The 17,832-nt window shown below is 37.9% G+C and overlaps 1 protein-coding gene across 1 annotated transcript in view; it reads left to right on the top strand.

Moving 5' to 3' along the window:
* LOC140526932 (utrophin-like) overlaps window positions 1–9,356 on the top strand; it is a 74,257-nt gene extending 64,901 nt beyond the window's left edge. The window contains exon 15 of the mRNA XM_072643561.1: window positions 7,279–9,356. Within this exon, the coding sequence (XP_072499662.1) occupies window positions 7,279–7,303 (25 nt within the window). The 3' untranslated portion in view covers window positions 7,304–9,356. The remainder of the gene's footprint in view (window positions 1–7,278) is intronic.
* The last annotated feature ends 8,476 nt before the right edge of the window (window positions 9,357–17,832 follow it).

Genomic DNA, 17,832 nt, shown 5'->3' with positions numbered 1-17,832 from the left:
TGCCACCAGGCAGAAGACAACATAGATACTCTGAGATTAGGACTTTATTGGCCAGGGCCCTGTTAATATGGAACTCCATTGACAAGAATTATGTAGGATAAGAAGGCTTTTGAACAGCTTGTGATTAGCAGTTTTTAGAGAAAGTATATAAGTCAGTGAGATCATAGATCATCAAAGAATTGAAATAATTATGTGAACATGCAAATACATGGTTTAACATTTAATTTTGCTTTGGACAGTATTTTAACAGTAGTTAAAATACTCAGTTTCCTTCCCCTATCCCCTCTGTAAGTCTAACACTGTTATTATGCAGGTTTTTGAAAAGGTAAAAGAAGCTCTAAACTTTGGTAATTATGTGTTGTGTTGCAATATTAGTGTTAGCTCATTAGAAAAGTCCATTCTTTCTCAATATTAGGAAGTAGTAGTAAGGGTGAATTCAGATTCACCTAAGTTTCTTTGAACAATGAAATGCTTATACTTTTCTATCCACCTTTGATCAAACATTCTCTACAGTTCTGAATCACATTTTTCTCTGAGACTATTTCAGTTTTAAATAACTAAATTTTATTTTGTTCTAACATTATTACATATTTGCAGAAGTTTTCTTTCATGTACTTGAGTTTTACTTTCTTTTGGCTTCATAGATGCAGCCAATTTTCCATTTCGTTCCATAAATGTATATGAAATGCCCACTGTGCACCAGTTACCAGGTTAGAGAATACAAAGGCAAAAATAAATGAAGATAAAAAATACCCTTATTCTTATTCTACTGATTTATTTAGAGTTTTGTCTTTCTCTGGTCAATTAGTTAACAAAATACTTTGCTATGAATAGTATCTTTCTTCAACGTAATGTGTTCTGAGGCAATTTATTTTTCTTAGGTGGTTCTGATGCAAAGAAACCTAGGAAAAACCACATTGAGTGGAGATACCCTGTCTTATAGTATATACCTGTGTTTCAGTACAGAATGACATACCAGTGTACATACTAGTATATCCTGCCTTGCCTCTTTGTTTAGAATGTAAGAGAACAGAAATCAGTGTTACTGGATTTTGGGGGAAGAGAAAGCAAAGAAGAATATAAACTATAGGATTTAAGGAATCTAGAGGGGAGACCAACTTCATTGTGTTTTCTTCTGCCCATATGTTTTGAATTGCTATGTAGAAGCAATGAACAAGAGGGACCTTGGATATCAGCTAGCAGAGTGTGTTTTGGAATAGTATTCTATCCAAGGGTGGGGAACCTGTGGTCTCCAGGCCACATGTGGCCCTCTAGGCCCTCAAGTGTTGCCCTGTGACTGAATCCAAACTTCACAGAACAAATCGCCTTAATAAAAGAAAGGCAGCAACCAAGGACCTAGAAGGCCACATGTAGCCTCGAGGGTTAGATTCCCCATCCCTGGATAGGAGATACCTGAGAACCTAAACGTTGGAATCTCTGCTCACATCCACCCCTCCAAAAGCAGGGACCTCTTGTTAATCTTTTTCTTTTTTTCCCATTTGTCTTTCAGCCTCGTAATTCAACAGAAACTGTTTACTCCAGAGTTACCAATACTCTGTTTATTGCTAAATTTCTTAAACTTGTACTTTTTTGACCTGTCTCAACATTTGAAACCGTTGGCTAACCTCTCCTTCTTTGTACTTTCTTCTCTCTGACTTTCTACCTACCTCCCCTACCTCTGAGTTAATTCCCTTTGCTGTTTATCCTCCATATCGCAGTACCTAACGGTGATTTTACCCCCTGGCTATATTGTGGGCCTTCTCTCTCAATGCTGCCCCAGCTTGATGACCTGGTCGGCTCCCATGGAAAGGACCTAAGGAACAAGACTAGATGGAAACAATGTCTTTTTCCTGTCTTGTGTTGCCAGCTGCCCATTGAACATTTCAATTAGATGTCCTGAAGGCATCTTGAACCCCTCATTTCCTTTTTTTTTCAAGTCCTAGTCTTAATAATATTTTATTTTTTCTTCAGTTGCATCTAAAGATAATTTTCTTTATCTTTAGCATTCGGTTTTCAAAAGTTTGAGTTCCAAATTCTTTCCTTCTCTCCCTTCCTGAGAGTAAGCAGTCTGATATATGTTACATATGTGTAATCATGCAAAGCATATTTCCATACTTGTCATGTTGTACAAGAAAATACAGACAAAAAGCAACACACGTGCCAATAAAATAAGTGAAAAATAGTATGTTTCAATCTGCATTTAGCTTCTGTCAGTTCCTTTTTCTGAAGACGCATAGCATTTTTCATCATGAGTCCTTCAGAATTGTCTTGGCTCATTGCATTGCTGAGAACAGCTAAGTCATTTACAGTTGATCAGCACACTGTATTGTTGGATCCGTGTCCAATATTAGACTCACTTCACTTTGCATCAGTTCATGTAAGTCTGTACAGATTTTTCTGGATTCATCCTGCTGATCATTTCTTAGAGCATACTAGTATTCCATCCAATCATATACCACAATTTGTTGTGTCCTAATCTTTCAATGTCCCTTCCAACACTTAGCATTTTCCTTTTCTGTCATATTAGCCAATCTGATAGGTAGATATGAGGTATTATCTCAGAGATGTTTTAATTCACATTTCTCTAATCTATAGAGACAGAGCATTTTTTTCGTATGGCTATAGCTTTGATTTTCTGAAAACTGCTTGTTCCTATCCTTTGACCACTTATCAATTAGGGAATGACTTGTAACCTTTAAAAAAATTGACTCAGTTCTCTACATGTTTGAGAAATTAGAACTTTATCAGAGAAACTTTCTCCAAAAGAAAAAAATTTCTCAGCTTTCTACTTTCCTTCTAATCTTGACTGCATTGGATTTGTCTGTGCAAAAACTTTTTAATTAAGTGTAGTCAAAATTATCCATTCTGCATCCCATAATGCTCCCTGTCTCTTGTTTGGTCATAAATTCTTCCTTGTCCAGATCTCCACATTTCCTAATCAGAACTCATTATCTTTCCTCCTACCCCCCAACTCATCTTCTGAATTTTCCTTTTCATGTTGATAACACCATAATTTATCCAGACAATTCAGCTTCCCAATGTCGGTCTATCCTTATCTTCTCTTATACCCCATACAACACATAAATTGTTTGTTGCCAAATCTGTTTTAACAGTATCTTTTATTTTTTCCCCATCTCTTTACTTACATGACCTGTTTCTGGCTATCATCTCCTTTTACCTGGACTGTTGCCTCTTCAACCAGCTTCCCACCCCAAGTATCTCCTCATCACATCCTATCCCCTCATAATTTTCCTCCCTTATTTAGCAGACAGGCCAGTGACTTTCTAGGGTCAGATCTCCTTTGTTTCACTTTGCCAACCCTTCACAACCTGCCCCCAACATTCCTTTCTAACCTCATTATGCATTAATTTTCTTCATCATTTCTTCCCGATTGGACTATCTCCTCCTGCCATTCCCCACCGGAAGTGGCAGTAGTGCTCTAGTGTTGGAATGGCCAGTTTTTCAGAAATAGCCAAGAGGTCTGAAGAAGAGAGAGAGAAAGGAAGGAGTCCTTTGGTCTAGGTTTCACATGTGGTACTTCAGACCAGTGGGTGCTGTAAACCTGATAGGCTCCCAGAGACACAGGTTTGAAGTTTTCATCCAAAGTCGTGTTGGAAACATCATCAAGGCCACCTTGATTTGCCAAGCCTGGCTAGAGAGAAGGACCTGAGGGCTAGCCCAGAAGCCACTTGCCTGAGGCCAGTAATCCTGTCCCCAGGCCCCAGGGCCTGTCTGCCCTCACATAGCTTTCTCAATTAGTTTCCTCTCTTTTACTCTTATTAGCCCTCTATCTCCTGACTCCATCCCTTAGCATGCTTAGCATGCATTCCTTTCTCATCTCTACTTCTTAGAATTTCTTGCTTTCTTCAAATCTCAGCTCAAGTGCCATTTTCCACAAGAAGTCCTACTAGATTCTCTGCCCTTATCCCACGCCCCAGCTATTTATGTTTTCTCCCCAAACCCATTACCTTGTCTATATTTTAGAAATATTTTGCATTCTTAAAAATTCTGATTTCTGCCAGGACAGAGACTGTTTAAATTTTGTCCTTGAATCCCCAGTGCCTGGCACATATTTGAGAGGTGATAAAGGAATAGCAATTAATTAAAGCCAAGAAAAGTTGAATGTCTCCTTTACAGACATGCAAAATGTAGAATGTCTTATGTGCAATAAGGAAACTTGGATTTCCCTTCCTTTATGCAGATCTCTTAGACCTTTCAGGCTTAGACTTGAATTTCCTCATCTGGAAATAGGTAATAATTACATGACTTATCTCGCAGGCTGATGGTGATAAAAGTACATTGTAAACTTCAAAGGGCTATGGAAATATGAACTATGATTTTATTACAGAAGAAAAATAGTAGGACGTCATAAAGTGTCTCAGCATGAATCATTTGAGTCCGGTTTTCTTCTCAACTGTATTTAAAATGGGTTACTGAATAGTCGCAGATCAGCCTGATTAAATACCCTGCAACAAAGAATGGATATACTTTCTCCATACAACATTACACTGTATTGTACCACTCTGCAGAGCCAATTGAATTTGGGATTGTGCCACATGCAATAAGAGAAGATTAAGGTTGTCTTAAAATTAGCTAGTGCACTATGATCTAAGCCAATCTTGTTTAAGAAGATGGGATGAGAAATGAGGTGTTTTTCTCTTTCTCTTTTCCCCTTCATTCAGTTGTCTCAATCATTCCTTCAAGTGTATGAAGAATTTTTACTTTACTTGCCTAAATCCAATAAAGACCAGGGCCTTATAGATTGGGCATATGTTAATTTTCTTTTCTCACTATTTCATTAGAGACGTCTTCCCCCAGTTCAGTCAGGAAAGTGTTACTTCCCTGCCTCTGAAGCTTTTCAAGCAGTTGATCAGAGAAGTGGCCACTTGAATAAATGGAACAGTAAGCTCGTCTTGGTTAAATTGGTACAACTTCAAAAGCAAACAATGTATGGGGAAGACACAGAAAAAAAACCAAAACAGGGCAAGTTTAACCAAACCTAAAGCCATTCTTTAACAATATTTTTGAATACTTAAGGCCTTATCTTGTTTCTACTTTCTGTCCTGTTAATAATCTTGAAAGCAGCCAATCTAATAAAACTCCCATATTAAAGAGATGCTAGTTTCCAAAACAAATCTGGAGGCAATTATTGACACTACAAAAGGTTTCTTTGTCTTACATCTATAAGGTTCTTTCTAAGTTTCCAGTCCCCAACATTTCAAGAATTACTTGATTATCACCAAACTGGTTGTTGTCCTTCGTTCTCGAAGAGGACCAAAATGACATTACCATGACAAAATGACATTTCTGTGTGTCCGACTGTGGCTGATCAGACCAATATGAGCTTGGAATGCTCTACCACAGATTGAGCACAGATAGTCATATGAACATTGGGGGTGGATACTCCAAATGTGCGCATCCCACATTTACTTTGTGCTGTCTTGATTCTGCTTTGCTCATAGAGTATAGCACCCTTTCTGATGTGGGCACACCATGCTGAGCGGTCCTGTGCCAGTGTCTCCCATGTCACACAACCAATTCCAAAGTTCTTGAGAGAGACCTTGAGAGTTTCCTTGCATTGCTGCTTCTGACCACCATGTGATCGCCTATGCCATGTGATTTCTCCATGAAACAGTTTTTGGCAAGCGTACAGTGCAGTGGATAGAGCCAGCAGAACAGGAGTCAGGAGGACTTGAGTTCAAATCTCACCTCCAACTTTTGACATTCACCAGCTGTGTGACCTTGGACAAGTCACCTAACCCCATTTGCCTCATCCTGGGTCATCTCCAGTCATCCTGATGAATATCTCCTCACTGGATTCAGATGATTCTGGAGGAGAAGTGAGGCTGGTGACCTGCACAGTCCTCCCTCAAAACTAAGTGCAAGTCATGTCATTATTTCTCTGATAGCATGGTCTTCTTCGTCAACAAAGGATGAACACACACACACTTTGCATTTGAACAATGTGCTTAGCCCATTGGAATTGTGCTCTCTGAAATGTAGTATGAATGCTTGGCAGTTCCGCTCAAGCAAGGACCTCAGAGTCTGGTAGCTTATCCTGCCAGGTGATCCTCAGAATCCTCCCAAGACAGTTCAAATGGAAGCAATTCAGTTTCCTGGCATGGCACTCGTAGACTGTCCATATTTCACAGGCATACAACAATGAGGTCAGCACAATGGATCTGTAGACCTTCAGTTTGGTAGTCAGTCTAATACCTCTTCTCTCCCAAACTTTTCTTTGGAGCCTCCCAAACACTGAGCTAGCTCTGGCAATGCGTGCATCGACCTCATTGTCAATGTGTACATCCCTGGAAAATACACTACCAATTGTAAGTGAACTTTTCCACAGAGTTCAAAACTTCTCCATTTGTTGCAACCGATAGTTCTACATATGGATGGTGGCTGAGGGAGCACCTGTATTTTCTTGCTGTTAATTATTAGGCTACATTTAGCACAGTCAGCAGTGAATTGATCCATACTTTGTTACATTTCAGCTTCAGAGGTTGCATTGAGTACACAATCATCTGCAAACAGAAAATCGTGCACCAACACTCCCTCCACTTTGGTCATAGCTTTGTAGCCTTTTCAAACGGACGAACTTACCATCAGTACGGTAGTTGCCCTTGAGACTGTGTTTATCCTCACTGAAAGTATCTGATAACATGGCTGAAAACATCATGCTAACAAGCATGCGAGCAAGCACACAGCCCTGTTTCACTCCATTGATGACTGGGGAGGCACAAGAGCATTGTCCACTATCCACAACCTGGGCAAACTTGCCATCGTGACGCTGGCATACAATACTGATGAACTTCTCTGGGCAATCCAATTTTGACATAATTTTCCCTAATTTGTGAGTGTCAAAGGCCTTGGTCACATCTACAAACATTGTGCACAGAATAGGAATCTGAATCTCATTTATGTTTTTTGTCTTGTAACAATCCTAAGAAAAGATTTGCGTGATGGTGTGGTGGTAGGGGTGGTGTAGGAGGAGAGAGCCAATAATTTGTATAGTTGAGAGTCTCATCTCCCTTCAATAGTTTTAGTCATTTCAGTTTGACTTGAAATCTCAAGTCTGGCACATGCTACCTGAAGGAAAGTATTACACCTTTCTTTGGTCTTCAGTATTCTCATCTCTAAAATGAGGAAGACGGACGAAATGATCGGAAAATCTCTTATAGCTGAAAACTCCACATTCCTTATTTTTGTTTTGTGAACCTTAAAGTGCCCTATAAATGGGAGTGATTATAATTATTATTTCCCATATGTTCTTAATAGGAGGAGAAGTTCAAACAAGCTCTAAAGAGCTGCCCACATGGTGTGTATAAAGCCTCTTGGACCTGACAAGGTGTAATAAAAATAGAAGATCTGCATTATGAAATTGCTGCATCTGCATCAAACATGTTGTCTCCAGCAACTGATAGGAACCATTCGTTGTACCAATATTTGAAAGCTAAGAAACTTTACATAACTGAGGAATTTCCTGAGCCTCCTGTGGAACCTGGAAGGCACCTATTCTATCTGTCAAGTAGGTGGTGAGTTGTTTCTCCAGCTCAGTTAGGCTTTCCTGCAAGACCTGCAACATGTGGTCAGTTTCCCTCATGGTCTGTAGTTGCTTTTCCAAAGAAATTTGTCTGAATTCTGCCTATAGAGGAGAAAAAGTATTAAGAAACTCAGCAGACACTCAGTTAGGTATAACTATCAGAATACAAGAGCATCCACACATTCTAGGTCACAAAAAGAAGAAAGAGATGCCAAAGCATCACCGCTTAGAGAGCTATGACTTGATTTAGAGAAGTAATTAACATCCAAGAACATTCATTGAAAAGATGCTATTGAGTTGTAACAAAAAAAAGATACTTGTACTTTTCTCTTAGCAAAGCATAAAAGACTACCCCTCACAACATTAGATTTCTTCTATAAACAACATTAAATAACAGCAAAGTATAAGAATAAAGATCGCAAAACACAGAGACAAAATAACTGGCTTCAAATTCTGGCTCTGTTAAGGAAAACAGAATGACTTTGGGAAGTCATTTTTATGAATGAAAGGCAGGAAAAATATGAGTTACCATTGGCCAATTTTTTCAGGTACTGTGTGATATGAAATTTCAGAGTTACCTTGACTTTCATTTTTTTAAATTATTCGATAATGGAACATTCTTTGATATAGTTCTTAAAAGTTTACAATATTAGTTATTAATAGTTAAAATTTTTCTTAAAAATTATTATTTTTTTCACTATTAGCAGATGGCTTTTGGTCTTACATATTTCTATTCATGATATGTCTTGGATATCTACCCTTATCAGAGAGATTTGATTGAAAAAAAAGTTCCCAGTTGACTGCTTCCAATTCTTAAACTGTATGCATTAAATTTGTTTGTGCAAAAGCTTTTTTATTTCACATAATCAAAATTATTCATTTTATCAGGTCAGTTTCATCTATTCCTTATGTTAAGAATTCATCTACCAACTGTAGCTATGAAAGGTATATAAGATCTCCTAATTTTGCAACATTCCATTGGTATTATCTTTCATATTCAGGTCATGTATCTATTTGGATATTATTCTGCATTATTGTACAAGATATTGTCTAAGCCTAATTTCTACCAAACTGCTTTCCAATTTTCCCAGTAACACATGAAGGTTCCTCTCCTTATGCTTTCACCTTTTCCATACATAAGTAAGTGAGCTCCCAGTATTTCTGATTAGACCTTGTCAAGTCAACTGCATTGATACCCTTTTTCTATTTTTTGAACAGTAAAATATGATTTCACTGACAGCTGCTTTATAATGTAATATATATATTTTATATATACATATACATGTATATATAATAGAATAACATAATAAGAAGTGCTATTCTCTCCCACTCAATTTTTTGCACTATTTACCTTGATATCTTTGGTCATCTGTTCTCCCAAGTGAACTGTTACAACTTCAATTAGATTTGATAAAGTACCCCATTGCTCATTCTTAATGATCAAATCATCAAATGAACTCTGGTAATATTATCACCTTTATTATGTTAGTATGACCGAACAATGAGCAGTGACTGCTCCAATTATATTATCTTTTGTTTCTTGAAGAAACATTTTTATTCCAAGCTACACAAATATTAGCTGTGCTTTGACAGAATAACTCCAAAATATTTTATACATTTCGTAGTTATTTTGAAATTTACTTTCTGTTTGGTCCTTCAGACTTTTTTTTTTAATTGTACAGATATACTGTTGATTGTGGTTTTAAAGTGAAGTCTGGAAATTCATTGAAGGTACTCAGTGCTTCAATTAGTTTCTTTGCTAATTCCCTGGAATATTATAAATAAATGATCACATCGCTGACAACTAAGAATAGTCATGTCTCTTCTTTGCCTCATTTTATGAATTTAATTTCTTTCTCTTGTCTTACTGTTATTGCTAACATTTCTAGAACTGTACTGAAAAATGGGTGCGTTGGTCAGGGATAATTTCTATGGTGTCACTAATGCACATTATTGTTATTTGGGGTTTTAGATACATGTTTCCAAAAGTAACAATTTTATAAACATATGTAAAAATTATGGTTTGCAAAATGGTCAAGATAGGGAAAAAATGACATCACATAATTCTATGAAGTTTTTCAGGTAAGTAAGTTTCAAGTAAGCATATATAATTCCAGTATCTTATAAACGCTTATACATGTAAAATAGTGTTTTGCTCAGTGTTTGTTTTAGATCAAGGAAATTCACATTCTGCTTTTTTCAATACATTTTATACATCGTTACTAACATCTGCTGTCAAAGTTTAAATACTTCTACGACTTAATAGTGAAATGTAGCTTTCCCGTTACTATACAACGCACAGAAGTATATAATGAAATATATCTGTACTGCTGACAGGTAAGGCACTTAATGATATATTCAGATATATCATTGATCAAGATGATTTGAACTCTGTTTTTTCTTAGGAACAAACACTATTTAACCTTAATAGCTGAATAGAAAAATGCATTTTGTCCAGTTAAGGGTATAAAATTCTATATCTGTGTTAATGAGAGTTAAAGATCTTCCTTGCCCAGTAATAGCCTTCAGGGAAGCTTGATCAGGGGATGTTTGTTGTGTAGGAAGGTCCACAGTTTTTGTTAATTTCTGATGAGGCACTGGGTCGTGAAGGTCATGATGCCCTCTGGCTCTGAAAATTGTATACATACTCTGAGGTAAGGTTTTCTTTTGGGGCTTACTATTTGAAAGAAGGTTCATGTGCCAGATGAGACTCTGGATAACTGATAAGGAGCCCCCCTAGCTTTGAAAAGCCAGACGCTGGCACTTCTCTCTCTAGTAACTATGTGTGTATCTAATGGTCAGACAGTTGGATCTGTCTGTTGATCTCTGATGTACATATTGCTTATGGTCAGACAGGTGGAAGCTTCTCTGCTTGTATTTTCTCTTTTGGTGAATGTCATTAAAGTAGAATTTTAAATTGCTTTCCTTAGAAAAGCAGATCTAAGAACATGTGCCAGCAGATCATCCTAGATGTGTGTCAGGATGCTTGCTGTTACAATATCCAAAAGCAAATGAAGAGAATGTTTAAGATAAAAATAATGTCAAAGTTCTTTTGATTGATGCAAGAAGAACCCAGTCAGGTCTACTTTATGATTTTGCGTGACTTTAGCCTGACCACTGCCTACATGGTAAAACTTTATTTTCCTTCATTGCTCTTCCTTTAAAGTGAAACAATAATTCATCATCATCATCATTTACGAGTATTATGTATTCTTACCAAGTGACTCAATTCTTCATATCGGCTATTGAAGGTCTCTAACTTCTCACTGATTATGTCATCAAGAATCCCACCATCAATTAGAGTCTGACCAAGTTCACGGATCTGAGTGCGATTATCTGCTGGATGGCGTCAAACTGATTCCAAAGACTGAATAGGAATAAAACAAAACAAAACAAAGGAGTGACTTCATTTCAAGGCTTTAAAACGCATTCCATTTCTTGTATTGCATTTTGTCACATTTCAATTTACTATTAATAGGCAATCTGTCATACAAACTACTACCAATTTGGGAAAGTTATCTTCAACTCATCTCTGACTTCCTCATCATCCTACACCACTAATCTAATCTAAATCATTTTCATCAACTGCCTGCATTACAATTGTCTTCTCTGCCAACAGCATTGGCCACCCCATCCTCAAATACTCAAAGAATAAAATAAATTGATTGATTGGCTGCAGTGTTATAATACATTTTCCCCCAAATCAGGTCATGTTAGAGATAAACTACATTATGATAAAGTCATTCTGGTACAATTGCCAAGTAACTCTACTCATCTAGGAGGTTTGAACTACACTATAGAAATTCCAAAAGACAAATCAAATGGATGTTTGTTCCAGTATAATAACTATTCTAAGGAACAATAGTTGTATTAGTTTTGTATGCTTGGTTTTTTCACCAGACCCAATTTCATGAGTACAGAGAACTCCTAATGAAAATCCTCCCAAAGCAACATATATCACACCTTTTCTGCCATTCCTAGTTTAAGAGTTGAAGGGGGCAGTTCAGAAATTCAATGACTTGCTTAGGACCACACAGTCAGTTTGTATTCTATGCAAGACTTAAAAGCGGGTCTTTATGACTATGTGGCCAGATGTCTAACCACTATCTACACTGTCTCTCATAGTTCTATTAGTAATAATAAAAATTGTAGAATGGAAAGTAAAAGTCATTCAGACAACTCAGTTTTATCCTAGACTATTTTCATTTGCTTGGTAGTTTCTGACAAGTTCTTTCTTGGGCTTTGATTCACAACATCTCAAATGTGATTGTATGAATTGCTACCTGCCTCTCACACAGGGATCCTGAGATGATTAGCAGGCCAAGAGCTCTTTTCGCACACAAGTAGAAACTCCTACATCCTTCAGCAATAGTAAAAGCCAATTATGAGAATTTCAACTTTCCAAGAAACAAAACTACCCTATAAGAAAATGTCTTCTTTATTTTAGCCCAGGATGAATCTGAGAGTGGTAAGACAAGAGGAAAGTTTACTCCTGTAGCCCCTTCTTGTGATTGGTCAAAATACTTTCTCCTTTACTCCTTCAACTTTTCAGCATCCAGTATTCTCTATTTTCATTAGAATAGAAACTCCTTGAAGGCAAGAGTTACCTTTCCTTTTTCCTTCTATTTGTATTCCCAGCACTGAGTACAGTACAAGTGCTTAACCAATCTTTGTTGACTTGTTGACTGAAAAGTTCATGTGCATCTCCCATATACCTGTTTGTTTTTCATATTTAAATGTTTTCCTTGGCTTCTAGGTTTTATCCCCTAAAGGATCTTTAATTGACCAGAGCACAATTACTAAGTATTGTAAGCGAGGGAAAAAGGGAGAAGAAGGGAGTGGTGGAGAGGAGAGAGAGAGAAAGGTGGGCAGAGAGAAGAAGAAGAAGAAGAAGAAGAAGAAGAAGAAGAAGAAGAAGAAGAAGAAGAAGAAGAAGAAGAAGAAGAAGAAGAAGAAGAAGAAGAAGGAGAAGAAGAAGAAGAAGAAGGAGGAGGAGGAGGAGGAGGAGGAGGAAGGAGGGTGGGAGGGAGAAGGGAGGAAGGGAGGAAGGAAGGGAGGAAGGGAGGAAGGAAGGGAGGAAGGAAGGAAGGAAGCAAGGAAGGAAGGAAGGAAGGAAGGAGAATAAAAAAACCACTTGCCAAGAAAGATGAGAAACCAAATGACATGGTTCTGGTGGAAGAGGAAAGGGGGTCGCATGATTGTCATCTGTGGTATTTAGCATTTTCCTTTTTCTATAGTATTGAGGGATTTCCAGACCCACCCCACTCACACAATCCTGTATTCTGTCCTTCACTGCTGGACAGCAGTTGGATGGCAGTGGCATGCAGGGCATTTCAGGGTACTGAATACTTCTTTTTATTCCTGTCCATATGTAATTGTCTTCCTCCCTGGAAGGTCTATTGCCATGGATTATTTTAAGGGCACGAGATGTCCCTAGGAGTGTTAAGACAATTCTGGTTTTTTCATGTTGGTTTTCTGACTCCTGGGAATTCCCAGGAGAGAAAAAATTCTTGGCCTCCGTCAAAAAAAAGTGAATAACTTTGGGAAAATGTCTGAGACTGTCCCAGAAGAACTGTGAGAAGAAAAAGGAGTCACTCAGAAAGTGAGAGGAAGTACAGTAGGTAGAATAATTCTCCTCTGGACATTGAACCTGTCAAAGAAGCTGGAATGTGCTGTTACGTGTTTAACAACCAGCTCTCTGGTAAAGTGTATGGAAGTAGGATGCACAGTTTCATCTTCATTATGAACATTTTCTCCATTACTTTATTAAGTCTAGATATTAAACAAAACAAATCAAGCCCTGATCTGGAGCTTTTGCCAATTCCTGAGGTATAAATACTTACACTGAAAATTTAATACAATCTGACTCCAGTATAAAACCTTTACTCTCATACTTACCTGCCCTGTGAGCATGGGCAAGTTATTTCCAGGTCTCACTTTCTTCATCTGTAAAATTGGAGCGACACTTGCCCTTTATTGTTTCGTTGTTGTTCACTCATGTCTGACTCTCCATGACCCCATTTGGGGTGTCCTTGGCAAAGATACTGGAATGGTTTGCTATTTCCTTCTCCAACTCATTTTACAGATGAGGAAATTGAGGCAAACAGGATTAAATGACTTGCCCAGGGTCACATAGCCAGTAAGTGAGGCCAAATTTGAACTCAAGAAGATAGTCTTCCTGGCTTCATTGCAATGCAAGCACTTAAAAAAATTCTCACTGGTCTTTTAAGGCAAAATGTCTTCCACATCCAGAGAAAGAACTATGGAATTCAGTCGCAGAATGTAGCAGATCATTTTCTTGTATATTACGGTTAGGTTTGTTATATGATTTCTGCCATTCTATATAAAGCCTTTTCTGATTCTCCCAGTTGTTAGTATTCTCTCTCTTAAACTACTTTACATTATACATACGTATACACATATATAAAGCCTTTTAATTGATAATATTTAATATAAATTTTAGACTTTAATAAGGGCCAAAGTTTGAATTAAGAAGAGCCTGGACCTAATAGTCTCCTTTGTTGAGAGGATGCCTTTTGGTGGGCAAATGGGACTTCCTTATCAGACCCTCCTTCTACCATCCTAGTGTTAAGAGAAAAGCACAAATACCTTGGGGTGTGACTTCAGCTTTGTCAAACTCTGTTAAGTTAAACAACTTCAAAGGCCTGTTTAGGACAGGATGTCTGTTACCTGGGTGATGGGACTTTTTCCTTATCTTAAATCACAGAGACATGCTATGGAAAGAAGATGCCCATGGCTTGGGATCATAAAACCCAACCGATGTCACTTTGTTTCCAATGTGTTTATCTAAGAGAACTCCTTCCTCATGGTAAAATGTACTTAAGACAGTCAGTTTCTGTACTGAGTCAGCCAGTTCTGATCCTGGCTCCATAGCGCTATGTAACTGTTAGCTTGATGGGGAATTGATTAATTAATTAAATCCTAAAATGTATGCGTTTAGCCTGTTGCCTTTTCTCTCTAACCAAGTTTTCAGATCAACATATTTGTTACTATTAATGTACATATGTATCTGGATTTACTGACACCTATTCTGTTTATTTTGTATATACTTCTTATCATCCCCTTCCCCCCCTTTAAGTCAGAAGTCTCATTGTGAGCAGGGACTTTCCTTTTTTTGTATTTGCATCCACAGCATGTACCACAGTGCCTGGCACATCATAGAAACCTAACAATACTTGTTTATTGATTAAGATCTCTTACTACTTATAAAGCAGGTAGGAAAGAGCAGAGGACACGTAATATTAGACTTATTTAAGCATTCTAAATAAAACCTTTGAATCATGTAACTTTTTAAACTCCCAGTCTTTGACTTACTCCCTGAGACCTAGTTCCTCCTTTTTTGTTTTTTGTTTTTGGTAACTTCTTGACTTTCAGCCTTTGGTTTGCTCTGGGCCAAGGCAAGTTTCTGACTTCCTGGTTCCACCCCTGGAAGGCTATTCTATGGTACCAGTGAACCAGTGATTCCCTGACCCCTGCAGTATCTTGATCTCTTGACTCCTGGATATCTTTCTTATATCAGAACTTGACAGCTGCCCCATAACTACCTAGCCCCCTGCCTGACCATCCCACACAAGCTGCCACAAAGAGACTAATGAAATAATTATGCTCCAAGCCTTATATCCCCTGCTAGCTAGAAGAGTCCAACTGTGATCTCTCGGCCTCAGACTATAAGTTGGGATATACTTTTAAGATGTTGTTTCTGACTTCCAAAATGAGGAACCTGGCTTTAGCTCAAGTTGAAAAATCTTTTTCATCACCTCTGTGTTTTGCCTTTACAATGACTTAAGGATCCATGTGTGGCAGGTAGAAAGGAAAGTCATGTCACATAACAGCAAAATGTGGACAAGCAGTCAAACAGTTACAGCTTTTCTTAACCCTTGAATTAACTCTAATTTTCATGAAGGCCACAGTGTCCTTATTCTATCTTAGTGCTTGGGCACAGAAGAAGAACATCACTGCCTATAGCATAGCGAAGAGTTAAAGTTTCAAAAGAAACATTCTAACACATTGACAGAGAGAACTCTCAATCAACTTTCTATCTTTACCTAAAATAAAAAAATTCCATTCAAGACATCAGTTTGATGTCAATATCTTCTAGAGTCTATGTGAATCTTACACATCCTACATCATATAACAGATCTATTGAGAAGTTCATACTGTGATTAAGAGATGACCACACGATGTTAGAAACACCAAGTATAAGTGTCTCACTCCATGAAAGTTGCTCCATCGTAACATGTCCTATAATCTCATGAAGTGGGTGGTGGTGAACTGACCGTAATCCATCAAATAATTCATGGTTTCCTCTGATTGCTCCTACTAAACTATTATCTCCCAAATCAGAAAACCCTTTAACGTTGAACCAGCCACTGCCCTGCTGCCAAATGGATTCATCCTGTCAGTCCTTCAAAAGAAACCAACTCTTAACAAAAGCACAGATTTTTCAGTTCACTAACCCTTATTCCTCCCCTTGTCACCAGATAATTAGCTCCATCTTTGTTTCTGTCTATCCTCAATTTCTAGTGGTCAATAATCAATAAACTTTTTTTAAGAACCTGCTATGTGTCAGGGACCGTGCTGAGCACTGTGGATACAAAGAAAGGCAAAAGACAGTCCCCTCTTCTCAAGGAACTCTCAGTCTAGTGGGGGAGAAACCATGCAAACAAATACACTAACAACTATATATAGGATCAATTGGAGATAATCAACAAATGGAAGGCTCTAGAATTAAGAGAAGACATTAGTACAGATGTTTACAGAGGTGGAATTTTATCTGTGACTTGAAGGAAGTTAGGGAAGACAAGGGAGAATATTCCAAGCATGGTTTGTCAACCTCTAGAATATTATAAGCTCTTTATAGGACATAGATCTAGAAAGGAACTAGATCATAGAATCCCACTTTAAAGGGACCTCAGAGGCCTTCTAGTCCAACACTTACCTGAAAAAAAATGACCTCCGTGACATACCTGACAAGTAGTCTTGTAACCTTTGTTTGAATGCTTCAGGTGAGGCGGTAGTCAGAAAATTGTTCATTCAATAAATATTTATTAAGCACCTACTATGTGCCATGCGCTTATTTTAAGCCCTAAGGATGTAACGAAAGGTGAAAGATAGAGTTCAGTCAATAAATATTTATTAAGCACCTACTATGTGCCATGCACTTATTTTAAGCCCTAAGGATGTAAAGAAAGGTGAAAGATAGATTCTTCCCTTGAAGAAGTTAATGGGAAGTCTATATAAACACCTTTAACTAGTGCAAGTGCTTTGCGATCATGTCTCAACATACAGTCTAAATTTGCCTCTTTGTAACTTAACCAATTACTTCTAGCTGTGTCTTCTGGGGTTGAGCAACACAATTCTAGTCTCTCTGACTCATGACAGACCTTCAGATGTTCAGAGAGAATTATCATATCACTCACAAGTCTTTTCTTCTCTAGGCTAAACATCTCAAGGTTCTTTAACTGATCTGTGATATGCGTTCCACAAATATCTATGAGTCCCTGCCATGGCAAAACATTAAACTAGGTAGTGAGGGAGCTACAAAAATGTAACAGCAGACACCCTGGCATGCCCTGGCCTGCTGCACAGGTTCTTCGATCTGCTTTTCTAAAAGGAAAGCAACTTTTGAGGGTTCACCAAGCTACTTAATTATAGTCACCAGAAGGGAAAATATAAGCAGAGAAATAAAAAACCAACAGACTGGGCTTCTAACTGTCTGATCATAAGCCATGCATACATTATAGATCAACCGCAAGATGCAACTATCAGACTATTTATGTATATGAAGCACCACCATCTGGGTTTTCAAAAGGGGAGGGGTGGTTACCCAGAGTCTCATCTGGCACATGAACCTTCTTCTAAGCCCTCAAAGCAAAACCTCACTTTAGAGCATATATATTTTTTTCAGAGCCCTAAGGGACCCAGTACCTCAGTAACAATTAACACTTAACAAAACGGTTGCTACACAAACAAGCCTCCCCTAATCAATCTTCTCCCACTGGGTTCCACCTGAGACCTATTAACGGGTGGGAAGATCTTCATTAACAGAAATGTCATTAACATTATAAAAGATGAGTACTTACAGACCCTGATTTAGGAGATGGGGAATAAAGTAAGCACACAAATAGCACTTCAGAAGAGCCATGAAATTTTAATTTCTTAGGATAGTTGAGAATCTCCAAGCTAGATGTCCAAAAGAAATTATAAGGAACCTTGGATTATTGTATGTATGTATATCTACAGAGTTCCTAGAAATAATTTATTAGCAA

The sequence above is a fragment of the Notamacropus eugenii genome, chromosome 2 (assembly GCF_028372415.1).
Source record: "Notamacropus eugenii isolate mMacEug1 chromosome 2, mMacEug1.pri_v2, whole genome shotgun sequence".
Classification (NCBI taxonomy): domain Eukaryota; kingdom Metazoa; phylum Chordata; class Mammalia; order Diprotodontia; family Macropodidae; genus Notamacropus; species Notamacropus eugenii.
Note: the sequence above shows the minus strand (reverse complement) of the source record. Positions and strands in the feature narration are given on the sequence as shown.